General features: G+C 40.9%; 1 protein-coding gene and 1 pseudogene across 8 annotated transcripts in view; one reads left to right on the forward strand and one right to left on the reverse strand.

The window, feature by feature from the left end:
- Positions 1 to 49: 49 nt before the first annotated feature.
- OSBPL1A (oxysterol binding protein like 1A) overlaps positions 50 to 26544 on the reverse strand; it is a 264920-nt gene continuing 238425 nt past the window's right edge. For all 8 annotated transcript variants that reach the window (XM_066246326.1, XM_066246325.1, XM_066246324.1 and 5 more), the window contains 10 exons: positions 19624 to 19758; positions 18615 to 18712; positions 17627 to 17809; positions 13608 to 13715; positions 12621 to 12710; positions 12249 to 12375; positions 8575 to 8691; positions 7830 to 7953; positions 6374 to 6464; positions 50 to 1264 (listed from right to left, as the gene is read on the reverse strand). In XM_066246326.1, the coding sequence (XP_066102423.1) occupies positions 1162 to 1264; positions 6374 to 6464; positions 7830 to 7953; positions 8575 to 8691; positions 12249 to 12375; positions 12621 to 12710; positions 13608 to 13715; positions 17627 to 17809; positions 18615 to 18712; positions 19624 to 19758 (1176 nt within the window). In that variant the 3' untranslated portion in view covers positions 50 to 1161. The remainder of the gene's footprint in view (positions 1265 to 6373; positions 6465 to 7829; positions 7954 to 8574; positions 8692 to 12248; positions 12376 to 12620; positions 12711 to 13607; positions 13716 to 17626; positions 17810 to 18614; positions 18713 to 19623; positions 19759 to 26544) is intronic.
- Positions 2859 to 2955, forward strand: LOC136315806 (U6 spliceosomal RNA; annotated as a pseudogene).

The following is a 26544-nucleotide window of genomic DNA, read 5'->3' on the forward strand; positions in this document are numbered from 1 at the left end:
TAGGAAGTGGCAATGTTAGTACACTTGAGAAGTCAAAAGAAATCACACGTTTTTGAACATTCTAAAGCCTTTATTTAGCATCAGGTAGATTATGTCGTTATAACACTTGTTAACTTCACGACAGCAATGAAAATAATTTACTGGCAGCTACCTAGGGTCCCCAGCGCAGTATCGCAGTCTGGGGTTGGGTGGCTAACTACCACAGGGTTAATGTACCCCAATCAAAGGGGCAAAGCTACTGTACAGTAGGTCTCCATACATATTTAAGTACACAGGGGCCTTGTCAACTTGAAGTGCACAAGACATCCTGTTATATAGTTTGATACTTAAAATACATGAGTGAAACTGAGCTGCTCTGGTGGCAGTGGCCACTGGAAGGTGAAGCATTAAAAAGGTTTGCCATTATGTAATGAGAGTGGTGATTAAAATCTACTTCTAGGGTATTTCTGTGAATTGCTAGACTTTATACGTATTTTTAATTGGAACATATACAATTAAACACCCTAATTCTAATGACTGATTATAGAATAGTAAAAGTAAATTGAGACCACTAAAATAAGCAAATTAAATACCTTTTCAGTTTAATGCTCTAGACTTTAGATCAGGAATACCTATTCTGACTAGTCAGGCATTTTTTTTTTTCTTTGGGGGAGGTAGGAAGGGGGAAATTGAGAGGATTAGATGAAAAGCCCTCTTATCATCACTGTAGTCTTTACAAAATGGCATAACCTTCTGTGCATCTGAGCACATAAACATTGTATAGAATTCTAAACATTTCAAAGTTACAGCTAAAACATTCAAGCATGACAGCATATTCAAAATAATTTCATTTGGGGTTACTATATAATTTCATAAAGCTGGTTATTTAGTATAAACCTTCCGTAAAGACGCGACCGTTACCGTAAAAAGCACGCTCTCCAGCAGTCTCTCTCACCACCATATAAAATACTACAGTATTCCAAGTATGTCTGGATAGCAAAATTACCCATTTTCTGTTAAGACTTTCATCCCAATATCACCTTATGCCCTACTTTTGTTGGGTGAAATGCAAGTTATGAGTGGAACTTTTTTTTTTTTTTAATATGAGTAGAAACCAAAAGAAAAAAAACCAGGTTTAAGACTTATTTGTAGATTAGCCAAATGCCCTGACTTGTCTGCATTTTAATATATGTCAGGCAAATTAAAGTAGTTTCTGTCCCAGTAGCTGCCCGAGTAAAGCCAGTCCTGCGCTCCGTTGTGGGGATTGGGACCTTGATGGAACCACCTGTTTGAAGAGAAAGGAGGAGATGTTAAGGGACAGTGACAACCCCAGGTGCTGCTGCTCGGCTAGCCTGCAGCATTTCCCAATAAGTCCTCCTGTGAGGAGTCGGGGATTTCCCTTTAGAGATGATGTATGTAATGTTCCAAGACATGTAATGATACCATGCAAAATGTTTATAGATTTTCCACAGCATTTAGCAACACTACTTAATGCTACTTAGAACTAGGATCTTCTGTCTAGTAGGGTTATTAGAACCAATACTTTTGTCTGTTTATCCTCTACCCTATTATCTTCCACTAGAAGTCATTCTTTTAAAAACAGAAATAAGGAGCGGTAGAGCGTCGGCCTAGCATGCGGAGGACCCGGGTTCGATTCCCGGCCAGGGCACACAGGAGAAGCGCCCATTTGCTTTTCCACCCCTCCCCCTCTCCTTCCTCTCTGTCTCTCTCTTCCCCTCCCGCAGCCAAGGCTCCACTGGAGCAAAGATGGCCCGGGCGCTGGGGATGGCTCTGTGGCCTCTGCCTCAGGCGCTAGAGTGGCTCTGGTCGCAACATGGCGACGCCCAGGATGGGCAGAGCGTCGCCCCATGGTGGGCGTGCCGGGTGGATCCCGGTCGGGCGCATGCGGGAGTCTGTCTGTCTCTCCCTGTTTCCAGCTTCAGAAAAATGGAAAAAAAAAATTCTTGAAAAAAAAAATAAAATAAAAACAGAAATAAGGAATTAGAATAAAATTAACTTTTACAACATACTACAGTAATGTGTTAAGGTGCCCAGTTTAGAGTAATGCCCCCCCAAACCCTTAGCTCCATTTTAGAAAGGAACTGAATGTTTACAGCAGTTGAATAACTTGTCCAAGCAATCACTGGTATCAAACTTGTTTGATTTTAAAGGCCGTAATTTTTCAAATATATTATACTATACATAATCCACTGAAATGAATCTAGTGCAAATCTCCCTGGGTCTCAGTTTTCTCCATGCTAATATGGAATCTTAGGTTACATACTAGCTTTTAACATCCTAACCTGCCCTACCTAATTTTAGAAAGGGCTGCTCTAATCATTTTCTTGCCCTTTAAAAAGCAAGTGACCCATTTCCCCCAGTTCAGCCTTCTTTAGGTAATAGAAATGCAAAAGTATTTGCCCAAAAGATTCACAATTAAATTTATGTAACATTTCCTAAATATTGTTTTCAGAGCAACATTTATAAAAATGGTCTTAAATGTCTTTGCCATTTTTTCAAATAAATTCCTTCTAAAAATATTGAACAATTAAGAGTGAGGTTAGAGTTTTTATAAGTCCCAAATATTCCTATTATGACTCCAGTAGCCTAAAAACCCTGAGAAAACACTTCAGACTAGGCTAATTCCTTGAAAGATCATAAAGTAATTAGACCAAGTTTTCTAGAAAATTATTATATAAATTATTTAGCTTTTGGGACATATCCCTAATTAGAAAATGTAAAAGTCTCCTTTAGATGATCAAAATATATATTACTCAGACTTTGGTAACCAAACTAGAAATATATATTAAGGAGCCATTATTTGATCAAAGTCACAGAACTTTTGTCTAATATGCAGTTTGTAATTTTGAGTCTTAAAAATACTTGAGCGCACATGTACTAAAACTGGAAGGACAGAGATAAGCACGGCCCCTGTGCACTGATGACACTCAAATGTGTGAAGCGTTCCATATTTTAATTTTGAAAAAAACCCAAAAACTGAAGAAGTAGCAGAACGTTTGTTATCAGGCCTAGTGAAGGCAAGCCCTTCCGAAAAGCTGGCAAATCAAAATCAGGGTAACCAAAGACAGTTTTAAAAACTGACCAAGCCAGCCCTGGCCGGTTGGCTCAGTGGTAGAGCATCGGCCTGGCGTGCAGGAGTCCTGGGTTCGATTCCCGGCCAGGGCACACAGGAGAAGCGCCCATCTGCTTCTCCACCCCTCCCCCTCTCCTTCCTCTCTCTCTCTCTTCTCCTCCTGCAGCCAAGGCTCCACTGGAGCAGAGTTGGCCCAGGCATTGAGGATGGCTCTGTGGCCACTGCCTCAGGCGCTCGAGTGGCTCTGGTTGCAACAGAGTGACGCCCCAGATGGACAGAGCATCGCCCCCTGGTGGGCATGCTGGGTGGATCCCGGTCAGGCGCATGCGGGAGTCTGCCTGCCTGCCTGCCTCCCCGTTTCCAACTTCAGAAAAATAAAACAAACAAACGAACGAAAAAAACAAAAACAAAAAAACCTGACCAAGCCTGAGGCCCTGTGCCACAGGGTCTCCTCCCCACCACGCTGAGGAAAAGGGCGGCAGCGACACAGTTCACAGGCGGGTGCATTCAATGCAAAGGATGTTTCCTCATTCGCATGTGAGCCAAGTTCTCTAAAGACCATGTCTGCGGGCCTCCCTTTGGGGTCACTCGTTCTCGGAGAAAATCTAAACACTGCACTATCGATGAGCACCTTGGAGGTGATGGTCTGATGCAAAGATTAGGGTTACTCTCAAGTTGTAGGTGTCCTGATTTTGAGCATTCGTGTCTGGAAACCTCTACCACTATCATCACACCCCCTCCACATACAAAAACGCCCAGTTAATCCCTCCTCCTACAAACATTTTAGAAAAGCATAGATAATAGGAAAGAAAAGGGTAAGAAATTCCTTTCATTCACTATTTCTGAGTGTACAGAGTCCATGGGTCTCGATGGGTAACACAACACTCTGTAAAATATTCTGCACAATGCTCACATTGGGGAGACGCTGTCACCATTTTCTTTTTCCCTCAGCATCTGCCTCTCCTCCTCGTCATATCCTGTGTCTCTCACCGGTTCCCCTCTTACTTCCTCTACTCCACTTACTAAGGTGTGTGGCTCCTCCAGGAAGACAGGTCTGGGTCACAAGTCACCACTTTCATAAGCAGGGACCACAGTTATACCCTGGAAAACCCTGGAGCCAGAACTCTCTGAGGAGGTGAAACGAGTGTTAACAGGAATGTCAGATTTCAGTGTGGAAAAACTTGGGACAGGTTACATTTCTGAGTTTGATTCCTATGAGGTTAGCTGCCTGTCTCCAGAAGGAAATGTCCCTTTATAAAAGTGACTCCGCCCTGGCCGGTTGGCTCAGCGGTAGAGCGTCTGCCTGGCGTGCGGGGGACCCGGGTTCGATTCTCGGCCAGGGCACACAGGAGAAGCGCCCATTTGCTTCTCCACCCCTCCCCCTCTCCTTCCTCTCTGTCTCTCTCTTCCCCTCCCACAGACAAGGCTCCACTGGAGCAAAGATGGCCCGGGCGCTGGGGATGGCTCCTTGGCCTCTGCCCCAGGCGCTAGAGTGGCTCTGGTCACGGCAGAGCCACGCCCCGGAGGGGCAGAGCGTCGCCCCTGGTGGGCGTGCCGGGTGGATCCCGGTCGGGCGCATGCGGGAGTCTGTCTGACTGTCTCTCCCTGTTTGCAGCTTCAGAAAAATAAAAAAAAAAAAAAAAAGGGACTCCCCTCCCCAGTCTCTAATCAAACTGAACCAAGCTATTTAAATACACAGCATCAGTGACGAAAAGAACTAAGTCAGTGAAATGTGCAGTCTTCTTACCACCACTAGAAAAGTGCTCAAAACACATTTTTTGGCAAAGGGTCAGTAGGATCACTTTAAAGATGTGTCTACTCATGTAAGAACTACTGGGCTAGGACACAGCTGTGGAAAAAGTAAGCGTGAGGCTCCAAATCAGAGCTCACAACGCAGCTTCTGGTTTTTACCTTCAGGCGACACCAGAGCTATTTGAAGCTTAGCTTTCTGAATGCTAGGACTCTCTGGCAGGAAAACTTCTTCCTGGGCTCTTCACTTACATTATGTACTTGAAAATGTGACCAGAAAAAGCAGACATGGGGGATGCATTTGGGGAGACACTAGAATCTCTGTAAACGCAATCATTCAATCAATCAAATAAATAAGAAGACTTAATCAGAATTACAGTACAAAAGCAGAGTCCTATGCAAAAGACTGTAGAAATAATGATAAAATGTATCAAATCTTTTCCAAAGGAGTCACCGTAAAGCCACAGTGGCTCTGAAGGAGTAAGGACGGGGGAGGCTCTGATCCCGGGTGCGGCCACTAACCATGGCCCCTGCACAAGTCCCCTAAATGAAATACACCAGCATCTGGCTTCCTCTAGTACAATGAAGGGATTCTAGACTACCGGTCTTCAAACCATATTAAACAGGTAGCAGACCAGACACTGTGCAAGTGGGAGAAGGTGGGGGCCTGGCCACCACAGCTATGTATGCACGTGTTCTGTACCTGCAGATTCTCTATGCATCCACTGGCAAAAATAGAGGTTGATGCTAATAAAAAAGTCCAAACCCACTGAACTGGATGATATCTAAGGCCATTTCTCATTCTAATAATTATCTTTAAGATGCAAAAGGACTACCAAATATCTGCTAAATTTCTTGCAAAATTACGTTCACACTGGCTCTGAAACACCATAGTTGAACATCAAGTTAAAATTTGAATTATGGGACAATGGTTTCTATTATGTGATACAAAAGTAGAAAATGCCTTTATTATATCAATTCTATTACTCAAAATGGTTACTAAGTAACTCAGTCTTAAAAAACTTTCAAAATTCAGAAATTTTATTGTCCACTTTCTATTTCTGATTGGAGTCAGAAAGTTCTTTATATAAATTGTATTTCCAGTACATGTTAAGTCCTCTGTGTCTGGAAGAGTGAAGACGTATCAAATATCCTTCATACATAATATATATATAAGCATACAGCCCTGTAACTTACTGGTCTATAAACAAATGGCTCTGAACCTATGTTCATGCCAAAACTTGTAACTCTGAATTTTGATTGCCCTCTACCTGTGGAAAGGATGGGGCTTTGCTAGATGAGGAAGCAAGAGTGTTTCTTAACTGGCATGTACCTGGGATAACTGTGTGGGGCTATTTTAACCTTAATTTCCAAACAGTCCTTTTTCCTTTATCACACATGCAACTCTCTAAGCGTGAATACTTAGTGGGAAGAACGGCCTGGCAGGTCTCACCCCGCTCTGCATGCACAATGCTGCCAGCCCCGCCCACCCCGCTCTGCATTCACGCGGCTGCCAGCCCCGCCCACAGTCCAGCCTGAGAAACCACGTACCTCGTCTTCCAGTCCTCCTCCGACTTGGACCTGTTCTTGCGGGCTGCCCTTTGTTTTTCCTCAAGTCGTTTTTTTTCTTCACTAGCTTGGTCTGAAATAAGGACATCGATGGAAACTAGTTATTGTACAAGTAGAGAGTGCCAGGCACAGCGCCATGCCTCACGCTGTGGAGACAGGCCCTGCATGTGTCTCAGCATGATCTCCATGTCAGAACGCGAACACCACAGTGAACGTACGTTAAGATTTTAACACGTATCTACCTTAGCAGGTGGCAGAGCAGGCATTCAAGACCCAGCCATCGCTTTCTATAGTTTGTGGCCTCAATAACATATGCAGTTACCCAAAAGAACCTGCTTATTCTTAAGGCCCCCCAAAAACATGTTATAAAAATGATTTAATGAAAAATGGGGCCAAAAAAATGGGATCAATGTGAATTTTTCTAAATTTTTACTGTGACCTCAACAGAGCTCCTTCAGATTCCCTTCATAAGAAATTCAAACAGTTTTCCAAACGGTTACTCGGTCTCACGATTCAAAGAGCGTTCTGAATGGTCAGAACAGGTTTTCTCAGCATGGGCACTACTGACATACTGGACTGAGGACACATTGTGGGGGCGTCCTGTGCACGGTAGGACGTTAGCTGCATCCCAGGCCTCCACCCACCACCTGCCAGTAGTGTTCCCAATGGGACAACCAAAGTCTCCAGACATTGCACATATCCCCTGGGGAAAAGCTGCCCCCTTTCTGAGAACACCTGAATAAGAAGAAATTTAACATGACCAGATAAAAGCATATTTTAATTAACCGAGGGGAAGTAAAGCTCTTTGAGAATTAGCATGTGTTAACTTTAAAATACATAGTAAAATAATTAGAATATACTTTAATGTTGATAAAAATGTTATCTTGTCAACTTCTTCTCTGACATTTTGGTTAGAACAGACTGATGGTGGCCAGAGCGGAGGGGGGTTGGCAGATGGGTAGAAAAGGTGAAGGGATGAAGAAGTACAAATTGGCAGTTACGAAATAGTCACAGGGATATAAAAGTACAGCACAGGGAATATACTGTAATATACTGTCAATCATACTGTAATGACTATGTGCAGTATCTGATGGGTCCCAGACTTGGAGGGATTACTTCATAAGTTACATATATAAATGTCTAACCACTATGCTGTACCCCTGAAACTAACATCAATGTCAGCTGTAATGAAAAATATTAAAAGACTAAAAATAAAAGATATGCTTCTGGCTATATACAGTATATTCAATTATCAGGGAGAATCACTGAAATAGTATGAATTAAGCCTCAAATTTCCAAATTTAAAAAGTCACCAAATTTAAGTCTAATTTTAATTAAAATTCTTATACTCCGAAGATGCTAACAATTGCCAGGAATAAAACAAAATCATCCCCAAAGAAATTACTCTCCACCAGGAGCACTATCAGATGCTAATTACCAATCTCTCCATTCTCCATGGCTCTGATGTCAGGCCGTAACCTGCAGTCTGTCTTAGGAATCACACTCTCCATTTCCTTATCTATTTCATTCAAGACCATTGCAAAGCTAGTAAAATTGTACATCTGAAAAAGAAGCAAAATGTCCAAGTTAACATATACCAAAATCCTCGAAGGTAGATTACATATATGACAATGAACTCCTCCCTTTTCTAGCAATGACGATCAGCTTTTCTCAGACCATGTATCTAAATATTTCACCAAAGTCCATACCACCTATGGGTATTCGCCTCAGAGAAATCTTGAAGCAGGTCTCACAGTATGAACATTCTGTATGGCTGTCTTTAAGTAGAATTATAAGCAAAAATCATTATTTTTATTTTCTTCACTAAAATCATTCTTTGCTGGATGTGGAAGGCTTATCCTAAAGAGGCAACATCATTCTGCATTTAATGAGAGCCAGTATTATTCCAAAGTAATTACTGAATAAGTCCTCACGCGTCCCACCCATTCCAACACACACTGCCCAGGCAGACACTAGAATGGATCAATGGCACAAATACACTGGGTCTCATGGTGAGAATGGCAACTGCACCCAGAAGCCAGCAGAGGGACAGCTGAGGGGCATTTCAGTGACACCCTGCCCTCTTCTACTCCTGCCCGGACTGGCCCTGCCCATGCTGGGGCAAGAGCACTATCACAGCTGAATGTAGACAGCGAGGCCACGTTCATTATGCCCAGTCTCACCTGAGCAGAATTTGGAGGCCGCGGGGCTATCCGCCATAGGAGAACACTTCCGGGGATAACAAACACACTTTCGGAGTCTGGTATCGGCATTTCATCCGAATCCTCAGATGTGCTCATCTGGAAGAGCCAACAGATGAACAAATTTGAAACGTTTTAAAAAGAATATACTTACAAACTGGAAAGTGGCCGCCACTTATTTATTGCACACCACCAGCATGTGAACCACATGGGGCGGGGCACCATGACGCTCATTCTTCTCTCCTTACCTTTAACATGTAGGGAGTCAGTAAAAGCCAGAGTGCCCTAAGGACCAGGAGTCTCAAGAGCCTGATGTGTTGCAGCATTGAGTGCTGTTTGCATTCAAGGCATTATCTTCAACATGACTTTTTACTACAGTGTTGTAATGTTTTTTAAAGCTTTTTAAAGACAGAATAACTCATCTGAGTATTTACTAGAACATTATAAAAACTTCAAGAAAAGATTAAATTCTTGGGGCAGTTAAAATGATCAATGACACGAACCAGTAGGGATCCTGAAAGCACTTGATAAAAAAAGAATTTAAAAATGTTAGGCTAAAAAGGAAACGAACATATTTCTGGGCTACCCCCCACAGGCCACAGCTATGCTAGCAGCCCTCTCTATATTTAGTCCTTACATAATAAACCTAAGAGGATATTTTATTACCACAGTTTGGTAAGAATTCAAAAGGAACTGAAACCCTTGAAAGATGAATATTCCCGATATCAGTTACCACGTCTAGAACTACTGGGCGAGAGAGGCGCTCGTAGTGCATACGGTTTAAACAGCAGCAAGGAGTTGACATATCAATGCTGCTATCGATGCTAACTACCTTTCCCGCCACGTGCAAGTGCTCGGGGACTTCAGAAATCTCTGGCAGCTAGATGCTCACAGGAAGGAGGGAGACGAGACAAGCAGTGAATGTTTGAGAACAAGTTCTCTTTCCAAGTGGGTAATGCCACTCTTCTACCAAAGATTCGCCAGGGATTCACTGCACGGGGGAGATTTTGTAGAATTTCAGCACTGTCCCTTGCTGTCCCCCACTCCACCTCGGCAGAAGGAGGGTGGACGACACGTGTGTCGATGAGGCTGTATCTGCCATGTTGCCTCATCCTGGCCGGACTTTGTGTCAGGGCTGCTGGGGTCCGGGGACATGTCCCTCTCCAGCCCTGCTAGCTCTGTAACAGCTGCAGGGAAGCGTCAGCGCACCTCTGGGAAGGAAGAGCGGGCGAGGGGCGGAGACGGAGATGCGCACAGACAGATGGCGGCAGGAGGGGGGGGGGACGACAAAAAGGCCAAAGCCACATGAAGGTGGTACGCTCTGGTCATCTAATACAACTCTTTTCACCTCGGGACCATGGTTACCTCGATCTACAAAGGAAGTTAGTCCGTAAATATACCTTCTGTTTTTGAGGAAGACTGGAGTTTCTTAAACCTTCACAAGCAGAAATGCTGGAAGAGCCCCGAGGCTGCTGTTCCAAAGGTCTGGGGCGGCCTGGGCCCCTACACGTGCTTGGGGGATGCTCAGGTCTCCAGCCCACACGCTTTCAGCGGAAAGGACTTCGAGTCATCTTTACTAGGAGCAAGTGCTATCCAGAGCCCTTCATATTTATCAACTCACTGCCAAGTAGGTCTGACAACATATTATCTGTCATCTCCATTTTACAAATGGAGGCCCTGGGGCCGAGAGGAGGCGCCCAGTCTGTGGAAGGCTGTACCACTCACAAATGAGACAGGGTTTTCCAACCCAGAGCCTGTGCTCTGAACCAGGACACCAGTCACTCAGAAGTGATCCGTCCTCAGATATTTCCTGTCCCAACATGTGCAATGGTTCTTTAGCTCTCCGCTCTCCTGCCTGGAGGAAAAGGACAGTAGTCTGCTGAACGTTAGAGCCTCCGCAGGGCCCTACACCAGGAAACTGTGTGCCTCACACATGCGAAATTCTACCAGGACCTTAACTGTCCAATAAGGAGGAAAGTTTAATGCAGAAGGACAGCAGTCTAGGAATGACTCCCATACTGTGGTTTAACTCTGGATATTTAGAGGTAAGGGAGACAGCAACAAAAATGCTAATAAGTATGATATGAAGGAGACAATTTTGGAGGAAATTTTAAATATTCAATGAATCTCAACTTCCAATTCCCATAAACATAAAGGAGAAAAAGAAAATTTGTCTATAACTTTCCAAAGCCATATGAGTTCAAAGTCCCATGAACAAACTGCACACACTCATCTCTGTACAAGATGGTAAAACAGGCCTGGCCGGTTGGCTCAGTGGTAGAGCGTCGGCCTGGCGTGCAGAGGTCCTGGGTTTGATTCCCAGCCAGGGCACACAGGAGAAGTGCCCATCTGCTTCTCCACCCCTCCCCTCTTCTTCCTCTCTGTCTCTCTCTTCCCCTCCCGCAGCGAGGCTCCATTGGAGCAAAGATGGCCCGGGCGCTGGGGATGGCTCCTTGGCCTCTGCCCCAGGTGCTAGAGTGGCTCTGGTCGTGGCAGAGCGACGCCCCGGAGGGGCAGAGCGTCGCCCCCTGGTGGGCGTGCTGGGTGGATCCCGGTCGGGCGCATGCGGGAGTCTGTCTGACTGTCTCTCCCCGTTTCCAGCTTCAGAAAAATAAATAATAATAAAAAAAGATGGTAAAACATTTGCTACTAAGGTATATTATCTGTTCACTAAAAAGACTCAAGGATCCACTCATCCACTGACGGACATTGGGCTGTTTACAGATCTTCGCTATTGTGAACAATGCTGCCATAAACATGGGGGTGCATTTCTCCTTTTGTAACAGTTCTATGGTGTTCTTAGGGTATATTCCTAAAAGTGAAACAGCTGGGTCAAAAGGCAGTTCGATTTTTAATTTTTTGAGGAATCTCCATACTGTTTTCCACAGTGGTTGCACCAGTCTGCATTCCCACCAGCAGTGCAGGAGGGTTCCCTTTTCTCCACATCCTCGCCAGCACTTATTCTGTGTTGTTTTGTTGATGAGCACCATTCTGACTGGTGTAAGGTGATATCTCATTGTGGTGGTTTTAATTTGCATTTCTCTAATGATTAGTGATGTTGAACACTGGTACATATATACTATGGAATACTACTCAGACATAAGAAATAATGACATCGGATCATTTACAATAACATAGATGGACCTTGAGAACATTATACGGAGTGAAATAAGTAAATCAGAAAAAACTAAGAACTATATGAATCCATACATAGATGGGACATAAAAATAAGACTCAGAGATATGGACAAGAGTGTGATGGTAATGGGGGGGGGGCGCGAGGAAGGAGAGAGACGGGGTGGGGGGGGAGGGGCACAAAGAAAACCAGATAGAAGGTGACAGAAGACAATTTGACTTTGGGTGAGGGGTATCCAACATACTCAAGTGTCAAAATAATCTGGAGATGTTTTCTCTGAACATATGTACCCTGATTTATCAATGTCACTACATTAAAATTAATAATGAAAAATAAAAAAAAAGACTCAACGATACATGTCAATTATACTTCAATTAAATTCAAGGAGAAGAATTACATGCATTAGCAAAGAGGGGAAAGAAGAGGTCCACTAGTGACCCGGTGACAGGCCACCTCCAAAAGGATCAGAACAAATTAAGAGTCCAGTGATTCCTCCGATCCCCCCCTTATAGGATCTTCACCTGTTTGCTATTCTTCTTCTCTTCAGTATGTTTCTTATCATTTTTTTTGAAAGCATCAAAAGTGGCGGGGTCGACACTATATAAACATTCGGTCCACTTCCCATACAGGGCACAGAGCTTCTTTTTGCTGTCAAGAGAAACTGACATTTAGCCAACAATTAAACCAGTGTGTTCTGCTATAATTGAGTTTTATCATAGAGGTGCTTATGAATCAGATTCTTTAAAGAAATAGATATTGCCTTGCATAAGAAAAAAAATTTTTCAACTTATTTAAATACCTGTTTTCCGGGTTATGGCAGCAAATTTTAAATATTGACATTTTATGTAGTCAACTACACCTATATTATGCAACATTTAAAATGGACACTTTACCTTTTATCTTGAATGTAGCCTTCAACTTTGTGTAATTCCTTACCAAAAAGGCCACATGGCTTGAAATTCAACACACATTTGTCCCCAGTCCTAAGAAGGAGACACAAAGTTCAGATTACCACCCAATGTGGAAGAAGCGGTGGAGACAAGGACTACAATACTGTGCTAGCAGCGTCTGCTACAGGGCCCACCACGGCGAAGAGGAGCGAGGCTCAGAAGTTCAGATTACCACCCAATGTGGAAGAAGCGGTGGAGAGAAGGACTACAATACTGTTCTAGCAGCGTCTGCTACAGGGCCTATCACAGCGAAGAGGAGCGAGGCTCAGTAAATAACTTGTTGCTACGGAATGAATATCTGTGTCCCCTCAAAATTCATGTTGAAGCCATAATCCCCAATGTGATGGTATTTGGAGGTTATTAGGTCATGACGGTAGAGCCCTCATGAATAGGATTAGTGCCTTAAAAAGAACAGACACGAGAGATTATGTCTCTCTCTCTGCCATTTGAAGATTCAAGAAGGTGGCCGTCTGCAAACTAGGGAGAGGGAGGGCTTCATCAGACATCAAATCTGCTGGCCACCAATCCCTCCAGAACTGAGAAATAAATTCCCACCGTTCAAGGCAGTCTGTTTAGCAGCCCAAGCTGATCACAATGCGTGCCTAAGGTCACAGAGTAGGCTTCCAACCCAACTCATTTTAACTTCTGTGTTCCTCCAGCCCCTCTCAGTGTGAAGCAACAAACTTAACACCGTAAGCAGAACGAGCTGAGGCTGGAGTTAAGATTCACAACAAAGGAAGGGGGAGCTCAGACTTCACCTAGTCACTCACCAGAACTTTAATGAACTGCTCATTTAATGAATGGGCTTCTAGTCACTCAATAGTTACATTGCCTGTTCTGAATTTATCTAGAGATATTTTTTTAAATGAAGTCCACTGATACGGGATGATGACAAGTGAAGGGACAGGTAAGTGCCCTAAAGTGTCTTACTTGTGGTTTGTGATCTCCATGTTGCCGTACTGCTCAATCCAGAGTTTGCCCACAATGATATTATGTACACAGCAGGTAGGATTTGTCCAAGTATATGCTTCATTGTGTCTAAAACACAAAAATAAAACCAGCACCCAGAATAATAAGCAAGAAGTGTTACTTTGTTCAAAAAGCTCATTTGTCTCCAATGCCATTAGCTGAGAGAAATAAATCAGAGCACACTGGCAATGACTCAGCTCCACCCGTGCTGACTCAGTAAAACAGGCACAGTCTACTGCTTTCATTGTTTCTTCAACGGATGCAAAAGCTTAAGGAACAAACTCTACACTTCCACCAAACTCCAAATAAACTATGTATATGAAGTCACCTAAGGCATTCAAAAATTAGGTAAAGACATAGTTAAAAAAATAAAATTAGAGGTAGAAAAAAAAAAAGGCTATTATTTAACCTCATGAATGTGAATAAGCTCCAGTTTTACCCACATCCAGGACATCACAGGGGTAGGGTGATATCTTAAATCAACTTTTGAGATTAGCTTCTTCAATTTGAATAACGTATTTGAAATTCTACATATCGTACATTTTTTTCTTCTTCTTTATTTCTGAGTAGTATTCTACTATATGGCTTAACCATTCGCTCACTGAAGGATATATGAGTTGCTTTCAGTTTTGGGTAACTATGAATAATAATACTGTAAATATTTGTGTATGGATTTTGTGTATAAGTTTTCATTTCTGTAGAGTTAATACCTATGAGAGGTGAGTCAGATAATAAACCTATAGTTAACTGTATAAGAAACTGCCCACTAGCCTCTGGAGGCTCAACCACTTTACATCCCCACCAATAATATATGAAATTTCTAGGTGTTCTGCATCCTCCCCAACTTTCAGTATTGTCATTTTAAAAAATTCTGATTTTTGCCATTCCATTAAGTGTGTAGCAGGAGGTATCTCATTGTGAGTTTTTGTATTTCTCTAATGACTGCCGTGTTAGGCACCCTTTCGTGTACTTGTCTTTTGGTGAATTCCTCATTCACATCTTTTTTCTCAATTTTTTATTCTGGAATATTCTTTCGTCTTCTTCTTTTCCAAGTGAGAGAAGGGGAGATAGTGAGACAGAGTCCTGCATGTGCCCCAACTGTGATCCACCTGGCAACCCCCATCTGGGGCCATGCTCACGACTGAGCTATTTTAAGTGCCTGAGGCGAAGGGTCTACGGAGCCACCCTCAGTGCTGGGGATGTACTTGAACTAATCGAGCCATGGCTGCAGGAGAGGAAGAGAGAGAGAAGAGAGGGTGGAGAAGCAGATGGTTGCTTCTTCTGTGTACCCTGCCCAGGAATTGAACCTGGGACATCCACATGCCGGGCTGACGCTCTACCACTGAGGCAACTGGCCAGGGCCTTCTGTAATTTTCTTATTGTTGACTTTTGAGAGTTTGTTATTCTGTTTCAAGTCCTCTGTTTGAAATATGATTTGCAAATAATTTTTGCCCATCTCTGGTCTGTGTCTTCATTCTCTGAGCAGTGTCTTTCACATCTACAGAGCAAGCTTTTCATTTTGATAAACTCTAATTTATCAGTGTTGCCTTTTCTGGATTTTGCTTTGGTATTGTAGCTGTAAGACATTTTTGCCAAATCTAAGGTTCTAAAAATTTGCTTCTATGTTTTCTTTCAAAAGTTTTATATTTGTACATTTTATTTTAGCCTGTGATTTATTTTGAGCTGCTTTTTATATAAGGTGTGAGATATAAGTTGAGGTTCATTTTTTAACATATGGATGCCCAACTGTTCCCGCACCATTTGTGGAAAGAACTATTTTTTTGCTTTTGCATCTTTGTCAAAAATCAATTGACCGTATTTCTGTGGGTTAACTTCTAGACTCTCTTCACTGTCCCATTGACATATGTGTCTATCCTTGTGCCAATAGCACAGTCTTATTTACAATAGCTTTAAAATTAAGTCTTAAAATTGGGAAGTGGAAGTCTAGCAGTTCTGTTCTTTTTACAATTGCTTTGGCTGTTCTATTTCATTTGCCTTTCCCTATAAATTTTAAAATCAACATCTCTATATCTATCAAAAATCATTCTAGAAGTTTTATTTGGATTGTGTTATAAATCAATTACAGGAAAACTAACATGTTATATATATATAATGTTATATATGTCATGTTATATACATATATATCATGTTAACAATACATTGAGACACAGTGTGTCTCTACTACTGAGATATCTTTGATTACTTTCATCAGTATTTGTAGTTTTCAGCAAACAGATCCTATACACTTTTATCATCCTCATTCTACTACTGAGTCTATCCTACTGTATTTGTTACTGTATTTTTCAATACTAAAATTTCCAGAAATACTTCTATTTCTTTGCTAGAATAAATATCCTTCTACTCATTTTAGGAGTCTTCATCTTTATTTCATGGAACATAGTTATAACATCTGCTTTCGAGTCTTCGATACAGATTTTAATATCTGAGTCATCTTGGGTTAAAGTTTTTCCATTGTGGGTTGAGGTTTTCTGTTTTCTTGCATGATGAATAATTTTGGAAAATACTCTGAACATTTGAATATTACTATACTCTGGGTCCTTTTCAAACCTTCTGGAGAATATTGATTGTTTTGTTTTAATAGGCAGTATAAATAGAGTTTCAGGCTATAAGTCCTGACCCACTTTCTGTGGCCTCCGATTCCAGTGTCAGTTTAATTTTCAAAACCTTTTTAGGGCCATTAAGATCCTCCCTTCAACAGTCACTTGGAGCCCTGGGCACTGGTTCACACAGCAGATCAGATCTCACGACCTTTGTTGTTCCATTCTGGATCATTTCTGAAAGGCTGATCTTAGGAATGCGCACATAGCCTCACAGGGTCCCTCTCCTGAGCTCACTCCTCTCTGTGGCTCCCACACTCTCAGATACAGAGGGCTTTGTCTCTGGCCTTTGCCTACAGGCTGGGGTTCAGCCCTCGACTCTGCCCTGCATTTCCACAACTGCGTCTTCCTCTGGGGCAAAGAAGTGAGAGAAAAGAAACAGGAAAAAAGTAACAGTGATTCTCCTCTCACTCCTTGGACCACAGAGAGCCCTTTATCCAGTTCCTCTGGCCAAGGAGAAAGGCTTTTTCTGTTTCAGGGACTCGTGTGGGTGCTCCCACCTCAGCCTGTAGTGGCATATGCCGTGGGGCCGAGGGTCTGCCTTGGGGCGAGGCGAGGAGAGAAAAGTACCAAGGCTTTCCCTCGTTCTCTCCATTCTACAAAAACATCTTTCCAGGGCTTCTAACCAGAAAGAGAGGGTTTCTTTTGGAACTTTTTCTACCTGCCTTTACTGTCCAGTTCTGGGATTTGGGTTCCCCTGACTCTAAGCCAGGAGATATTGGGGGGGGGGCAGGATAAAACCAAGAAACTCGCTGCCATATTGGTCTTGGATTTTTATTTCTCTCTCCAGTCGACCTGCTATCATTTACTTTCAGAGCCCGCAGATAGTTGCTTTATGCCTTCTACCCAGGCCTTAGTAATCAGTAGGAAAGGTAAGATAGAATAAACCTACTTTAGCCCAACCAGAACTGAAACTACCTTTGCATTTAGAGCTAATCTGTTTAACTATTGGAAAGAAGAGAATTTCCAACTTACCTAATGTCTAAGATATGCCACACAACTGTTATTTCAATCATTCACAAAGTGAATTCAATTTGAAAGATGTTTCAACAGAACATTATCACAAGCTTTTATGGAAAGCTTGTTTCATAACAATTGCCATGAATTCATTAGCTCCATTCTATCTCAAAACATCTGAACACCGGTCAAACATCAAGTTACACTTTTAAAACATACCCAGATTGATTAACAATGGCTTATTGCTATGTTTCTCAAATTCTTTTACATGCTAGAAGATAAAGCACACTTCATAAAAGCTGCTTATTACCTCCAGTTTTTGAACAAGATCAAAATGTATATACTTATATGGTAATACACACACACACACACACACACACACACAGTGGCTTAATTCCAACTTACTCAAGAAGCTCCAAAGTGATGGTTCCTTTGGGTTCTGCTTCTACACTCTTCCCCCAGAACTTCAGTTTGGGATAGATTGAGCCATGGAAGATGAAATCGTTGTTTAATCCTTCGGCATGAAATGCACTAATGGGTGGGTGATGGCTGACCTGCTCAGAGATGAGCCTAAAACCAAGGTCCTCCCTTAAGATGAAAAAAAAAGGAACATTGTACTTAATTATCATCATGAAACGTGTATATTATTATCATTTCAGTCAAAAAGTATTAAATGAGTTTGACAAAGTAAAGAATTCTTTATTATCCTGCTAAGAACAACTTAATATATTAGAAACTGCACAAATGCAAGCCAAACTACTGAATCCAATATTTTTATAATTCTACCTGTTTAAACATATTAAAATAAAGCACCTCCACATGAATGTGGGTGAGCACAAATTTATAATATTAGCCATATAAATTTAAAGCACTTCATTCCATATATATTGAGGTAGAGGAACCTCGTGTGTCTACTTTCAAATATCTAGGAGATAAATGAGATCAAAATTTGTACAGAGGAGGAGGATAATATTCAGAAAAACTAAAGCCAAACAAATTCCCTAATTGTGTATAAACAGAAGCAGGTATGGCAAACAACAGACCTTCTCCGTGCCAACAGTACAAATTTATACTAACATATTTTGTATGATTGTGAAAAAAAGCAATCATGTCTTACAATATGCATAAGAAGAATGAGATGATAATCCCATAAGATCAGGAATAATGAAGTCCTTGTAGTTACTTTTTATAATATTTTACATATGCTTCAATATTTTTTGACAGTCTCTAACATAATAAGTATTATAGAAACTAACATTAAAATTGTTCATTTGCTCCAGTGATACAAAACCATTGTTGGTGATGCTCAAAATATTTTTTTCTTTCGTTTTAAAAGCTATATATAAATCATGCAAGTTCAACTACTCATCTGGAAGAGAGGGAAAGGGCTTACCGAACTAACTCGTAGGTCTCTCCCAGGAGCGGGTTGAACGGCTTCCCCGTGCGCTCCCACTGAGAAGCCACGGCAGAAACTGCAAACGCGGCCACACACTGTGGGACGGAGCATTGGGGCGGTTAAAAACAGCCTAGTCTGGTGGTCCTCATTCTTTCAGCAACTGAAATTCTGCTTAAGTGATTTATGAAATTATTTTGGAGTTCAATTACTTTGAATTGTGCTATGGCTCTAGCAACTTCATATGCAAATGTGGGTATTCAGAATGAAAATTACTGAGTCTCTTCCCGTAGTGTCATTCCCAATTGTGTGTTTTTTAACACCCTAAAGGTGCTGCAAGGGTGTTTAAAAACTCAAATTCCACATTACTGATTTATATTCAATTTATAAAGCTAGTTAATATTAACTGAAAGAACAGAAAGATTCCATTTAGAAAGTTCTTGCTTTGTTTGAAGCAGAACAATGTATGTACTATATACTCTGCCTGTATCTAGTTCATCCATATACTGTACGTCCCGTAAACATCTTCTATTCAAAAGAAAATTAAAAAGTGCAGTTCTTTGTTGTCTTCTGTTTTAACCTAGAGCCATGTGTGCACACTTCTATACACACATGAGCACAAATGTACATAGTTATGTGAGCGTGTGTGGAAACGCTGAGAAAGTCTGAAAGAAGAAAGGTGGAATTTTTTCCCAACACAATGCTACTCCCTGAAATGAAGACACAGAAGCAGCTCCCCACACCCAGGTTTGGCTATGGGCCACCTGCTTCTCATGCTGGTCTCCCAGGTCCCTCCCTCCGGGGGTCTCTGACTTGAGGATGGCGAGGAAGGAGTATAGAGGACACTCCAGACACGCCAGCTCGGTTTTCATCACATTTCCCAACCTCATTTTGTGCTCAACACTAATTCTGTGCCTGTGTGTTGGGGTGGGGGTGCGGGGCTGGCAGGGTGGGAGGGGTAGAGAAGTCTCTGAGACTTAACCCTTCTTCAGTGCTCACTTTAACATACCTGCATCCTTTCCATGGGGTCAGAAAGTGAACTGGCCTTGTGGATGAGGTATGTATGCTCCATATACTCAGTGAGTCGCTGCAGGAAGCTCAACGGCTCGTTAAATATGACTGGCATTGTAATCTTGGAGAGCTCCTAGTTAACAAAAAGGAACTGGTTATGTCCTATATACACAGCAGATTTATCTGCTGCTATCTTTATATAGCATCCTGAAAAGGAAGTAACAGAAAATAGCAACCCCTGGAATTTAGTATCAGTCCAATTTTACAAATCTTTCCAGAGCACCTCACACTATGGCGCGTACTGTTCTAGGCCTTGAAGGAAATAAAGATTATCCAAGGAGCTCACAATCAGGGGTGAGCACAGGAGGATGACTGTTAATAAGTCTACTTTAGATCAGAATTAGGAAGGACTATAAAGGCGAGAGGCACAAAAAAGCAAAGATCTTCACAGTGGTCTAAGGATTAACCACTCACACCATTTTTTTGTGAATAATATTCCAAAATAAATTTCAGACTATTTTTGACTGAGAACATTGACTTTTTCTGAGCACACCAATCACTATAAATTGTGGACTAGGGTACTAGAAGGCTATTGTGTATTTTACAGAACAGGTTTTAATCTCCGTCTGCCAAAATTACACAATCACAGAAGTAACTGAATTACTAGTTAGGGGTTCTCTGACCTGAATTACAACCTATTGACTATATGTTGTCAGCAAGCACCATAAAACCCTTTAAGGTTTACTGCCACCCCACATACCATTATCTACATTTCCCTTGGGAACTAGGTCCTTCTTGAAGAAAGACAAATGACCAGGTAAACACTAAAAGGTGACCATTTGCCACCTGTATCAGCTGTTGTTTTCCCCTTAAACATCCACATTTTCACCAATCTGCACAATTAAAAATAATGCAATCCTCACAAAGCTACAACCGAAACACATTTTTTAAAAAAGGTTCATTCAGATCAGACAGTAGTGCAGTGGACAGAATGTCGGCCTAGGATGCAGGGGACCAGGCTTGAAACCCTGAGGTTGCCGGCTTGAACACAGGGTCGCCCACTTGAGCGTGAGATCATAGACATGACCCTATGGTCATGGCTTGAGCTCAAAGGTTGCTGGCTTGAAGCTCAAGGTCACTGGCTTGAGGAAAGGGGTCACTGGTTTAGCTGAAGCCCCCTGGTCAAGGCACATATGAGAAGCAATCAATGAACAACTAAGGTGTCACAACTGCAAGTTGATGCTTCTCATCTCTCTCCCTTCCTGTCCATTGTCCATCCTTTTCTCTCTTTCTCTGAAGCTAATAAAAAAAAAAGTTTACTCGTTACCATAAAATATCCCAGAACACAGAAGGACATACAGCAACGACCTAATTAAAAGAAACGGTAGGTTTACTGCCACCTCACTAAGAACACATGGGAGGAGAAGAATCTATAAAGACATAAAGAAAGGAAGGCTCAACTATATATACCCTAAGATCGCATTAAATCCAGAAATTCACTTTTGGGGCCAAGCCAAGAAAACTGGGACTTATTTTTCTTTTCAAATCAATAGAGCAATATATAACTCTCAGTATAAAATTTAATAATACAGAAGTAAAAACACAAAACTGCTCCTTCCCCATGTAGGCAAAGCACCATCAACATTTTGGGAGACACAGGTGTGTACATTTAATTATTATTGGTTTTTAGAATGCATGGGATCTGCTCTATGTAGTGACCTGTGACTTGCTCTTCTCACCTTTACTATGCTGTGGAGGTCTTACAAACGTGTAAGGTACATCACTGAGTCTGTCAAATTCTTTGTAACTGCTTCACTGCTGGCTTTCTCATTTACTAGCTATGTGACTATGGCCCAGTTAACTCAGTGCCAGCTTCCTCATCAATAATATGGCACTAGTATCACAGTATCCACCACAAAGCATTATTATAAGAACAGTATTTACAACACAATTAGACCAGTTCTGGGCACATTAGTAAATGCTATATGTATTTGATAAATTTAAAAAGTCTAAGTATAGACATACCATAAACTATTCAATAGTATATCTTTTAGAACATGGCTAAATATGGCTTATTTTTATTGATTTTTAGAGAAAGAACAAAAGGCAGGAAGAGAGGGAGGGAGGAGAGTGATGAGAATCAACTCATAGTTGCATCACTTTATTTGTTCATTGATTGCTTCTCATCTATGCCTTTTACAGGGGGTGGGAGGCTCAAGCTGGGCTAGGGATCCCTTGCTCGAGCCAGTGACATTGGGCTAAAGCCAGCAACCTTGGGATAATGTTGATGATCCTACCTTCAAGTCAGGAACTCCACACTCAAGCCAGCGCCGCTGTACTCAAACTGTCAAGCCTGCACTCAAGCCGGCAACCTTGGGGTTTTGAACCTAGGACCTCAGTGTCCCAGGTCGATACTGCATACACTGTAGCACCACTGGTCAGGCAATCGTATATCTTTAAGATGGCTAAATATGGCTTTAAAGTAGATTTAAGTGGAATTTCTGGGTTAAGCGTCTGCTCATTTAAAATTCTGCAGCTACTACATCAAGTTAAATGTCTTCCAAAAAGGCTTTACCAATTTTTACTCCCACCAATGCTGTGAGAGTCAGATCTTTAAACTTCTAATTTGTTTATTTGGTCATGTTTTTACTTTGTCTTCATGTAAATGTAATTAGTTGAATACTCTAATACTTTAATGATAGTGACTCAATCACTTATAACTTTAGTATGAAAATAAAAGAAAGTATTAAAAAAACTACAATGACAATACTTTGTTAATGAATATACAATGTAAAAAGATGCAAGTAGTGACACCAAAAAAAAATATGGCGGTTTAAAATGTAGAGCTTTTGTATGCATTCGAAGTTATCAGATTAAAACAGACAGTTATAAATGAAGCATGTTTTACATAAGCCTCATAAAGCACAAGTGGAATAAAAAACCCTATAGTAGATATCTAAAAGATAAAGACAAAGGAATCAAAGCATACCACTACAGAAAATCATATCTCTCTCTCTCTCTCTCTCTCTCTCTCACACACACACACACACACACACACACACAGCAAGAGTGAACAAAAGAACCAAGGGAATATAAAACACCAGAAAAATTTAAAATAACAGTAATCAGTAATTACTTTAAATATAAATGGACAAAATTCTCCAATCAAAAGAGACAAAGTAGCTGAATGGATAAAATAAAGCAAGACCTAAGTATATGTTGCCTGTAAGAGACTCATTTCAGCTTTACAACACACAAAGACTGACAGTGAAAGGATGGGAAAGTATTCCATATAAATGGAAACCAAAAGTAAGAAGGGATAGCTCTACTTGTATCAGAGAAAACAGACTTTAAGCCAAAAACTATAACAAGACACAAAGAAGGTCATTATATAATAATAAAGGGGTCAATTCAGCAAGAAGATATAGCAATTAAATATTCATACACCCAACATAGGAACATCTAAATATAAAGCAAATATTAGCAGATCTAGAGGAAGAAATATATAGTAATACCATAGTACATACAATAGATCATATATTAGGCCATAAAACAAGTCTTAATAAATTTAAGAAGACATATCATATCAAGCATCTTTTCTGATCAAAATGGTATGAAATCAGAAGAAAATTGAGAAATTTACAATTACATGAAGATTAAACAACATGCTACTGAACCACCAATGGGTCAAAGACGAAATCAAAAGAGAGACCAAAAAATACCTTAAGACAGATTGAAATGGAAATATAATATACCAAAACTTCTGGGATACAGCAAAAGCAATTCTAAGAGGGAAGCTCAGAGAACACACACCTATATTAAGAACCAAAAAAGCGGTAGAGCGTCGGCCTAGCGTGCAGAGGACCCGGGTTCGATTCCCGGCCAGGGCACACAGGAGAAGCGCCCATTTGCTTCTCCACCCCTCCGCCGCGCTTTCCTCTCTGTCTCTCTCTTCCCCTCCCGCAGCCAAGGCTCCATTGGAGCAAAGATGGCCCGGGCGCTGGGGATGGCTCTGTGGCCTCTGCCCCAGGCGCTAGAGTGGCTCTGGTCACAACATGGCGACGCCCAGGATGGGCAGAGCATCGCCCCCTGGTGGGCGTGCCGGGTGGATCCCGGTCGGGCGCATGCGGGAGTCTGTCTGACTGTCTCTCCCTGTTTCCAGCTTCAGAAAAATGAAAAAGAAAAAAAAAAAAAAGAACCAAAAAAGATCTCAATCAGTCTAACTTTACACCTCAAGGAAATTGAAAAAGATGAACAAATTAAACCCAAAGTTGCTAGAAGAAGGAAATAACAAAGATCAGAGTGAAGATAAATGAAATAAGAGGTGAAGAAGACAATAGAAAAATCAATGAAACTGAGAGCTATTTTTTTTTAAACAAGACAAATCTTTAGCTAGACTCATAAAAAATAAGAGGACGCAAGTGAAAGAGGAGACATTACAAATGACAACCCAGAAACACAAAGGATAAGAACTACAATGAAAAATTATATGCCAACAAATTGGAAATCTGAAAGAAATGGGTAAATTTCTAGAAATGTACAACCTACCAAGACTGAATCATGAAGAAACAGGAAATCTGAATAGACCAATTACTATGAAGGAGATTGAAGCAGTAATCAAAAACTTCCCAACAAACAAAAGTTCAGGACCAGATAGATGACTTTACTGGTGAATTTGGCCAGGCACATAAAGAAGAATTAATACCCATCCTTCTAAACTTTCCCCAAGACAACAGAAAAGGAAGGAAAACTTCCACACTCATTTTATGAAGCTAGTATTACCAATACCAAAATCAGAAAAAAATATTACAAGAAAATAAAATTAGGCCCTGGCTGGGTAGCTCAGTTGGTTAGAGCATTGTCCTGATAGGCCACGGCTGTGGGTTCAGTCCCTGGTCAAGGCACAGACAAGAATCAACCAATGAATGCATGAATGGGTGCAACAACAAATCAGTGTTTCTCTCTCTAAAAATCAATAAATAAAAATTTTAAAAATCATAGGCCAATATCGCTGATGAACATACATGCTATAATCCTCAACAAATATTAGCAAACTGAATTCAACAGTATATTAAAAGTATCATACAACCACAACTAAGTGGAATTTATTCCAGGGATGCAAGGATGGTTCAACACCCACAAATCAATCAATATGATACACCACATTAATAAAATAAAGATTAAGATAATCTAAATAGATGCAAAAAAAAAATGACAAAATTCAACTTTTTTCTTTAATCAAGTGAGAAGCAGGGAGGTGGAGAGACAGACTCCTGCATGTGCCCCAACTGGGATCCACCCATCAACCCCATCTGGGGCTGATGTCCTTCCCATCTGTGGCAGCTGCTCCATTGCTCAACAACCGAGCTATTTTAGTACCTGAGGCAAGGCCATGGAGTCGTCCTCAGCATCTGAAGCCAATTTGCTCATTTGAACCATGGCTGCAGGAGGAAAAGAGAGAGAGAGAAAGGGGAGGAAAAGGGGTGGAGAAGCAGATGGTCACTTCTCCGGTGTACCCTGACTGGGAATCGAACCCAGGACTTCTACACACCAGGCTGACGCTCTACTGCTGAGCCAACTGGCCAGGGCCCAACAGCTTTTCATAATAAAAACTTCTAAAAGAATCACACATAGAGGGAACGCACCTCAACATAATAAAACCCATATATGACTAGTCCACGGCTAACATCATATTCAATGGTGAAAAGCTGAAAGCCCTTCCTCTAACATCATAAACAAGACAAGGATGCTCACTCTCACCACTTTTAGTTACCATAGTGCTGGAAGTTCTAGTCAGAATAATAAGGCAGGAAAAAGAAATAAGAGGTATCCAAATTAGAATGGAAGAAGTAAAACTGTTATATTTGCAGATGACATGGTGTTATATATATATAACTCTAAAGATTCCATTAAAAATAAACTGCTAGAAACTAATAAATTCAGTCAAGTTGCAAAATACAAAATCAATATGCTAAAATCTGTTGCATTTCTATACCAACTATCAGAAAAATAAGAAAAAGCATCAAATAAATAAAATACTATGAATAAGTTTATCTAAGGAAGTAAAAGATATAAGCACCGGAAACCATAAAACATTAATAAAGAAACTGCAGAAGACACAAATATATGGATACATGTTCTGTGCTCATGGATTGAAAAAATTAATATTGTTAAAATGCCCACACTATCCAAAGTGATTAACAGACTCAATGCAAACCCTATCAAATTTTCATTTTTTCACAGAAATAGAAAAAAAAACACCCTAAAATTTGTATGGAGTCACAAAAGACACTGAATAGCTGAAGCAATCTTGAGAAGAACAAAGCTGGAGGTATCACATTTCCTAATTTTTATCAATCTACAATAATAAAAATAGTATGATACTAGCATAAAAACAGACACACAGATGCAATAGAACAGAGAGCACAGAAATAAATCCATGGATATGTGGTCAATTAGTTCTGGACAAAGAAGCCAAGAATATACAATGGGGAAAAAAGGAGTCTCTTTAATAAATGGTGTTGAAAAAACTGAACAGACACATGTCAAAGAATGAAACTATACCCCTACCTTATACCACACACAAAAATCAACTCAAAATGAATTTAAAGACTTTAATGTAAGAACTGAAATCATAAAACTCCTAGAGGAAAACATATTACTCTTGCTGATGATTTTTTGTATTTGAGACCAAAACTGAAGGCAACAAAATAAAAAATAAACTAGTAAGACTACATCAAACAAAAAGCCTGGGCACAACAAAGAAAATCATCAAAATGAAAAGTCAACCCACTGAATAGGAGAATATATTTGTAAATCATATATTTGATAAGGTGTTAATATAAAAAAAATATAAAGAACTCGTACAACTCAGTAGCACAAAAACAACCTGGTTTTTGTGGTTAAAAATTGGTGGACA

Source organism: Saccopteryx bilineata, chromosome 11 (genome assembly GCF_036850765.1).
Source record: "Saccopteryx bilineata isolate mSacBil1 chromosome 11, mSacBil1_pri_phased_curated, whole genome shotgun sequence".
In the NCBI taxonomy this organism is placed as follows: domain Eukaryota; kingdom Metazoa; phylum Chordata; class Mammalia; order Chiroptera; family Emballonuridae; genus Saccopteryx; species Saccopteryx bilineata.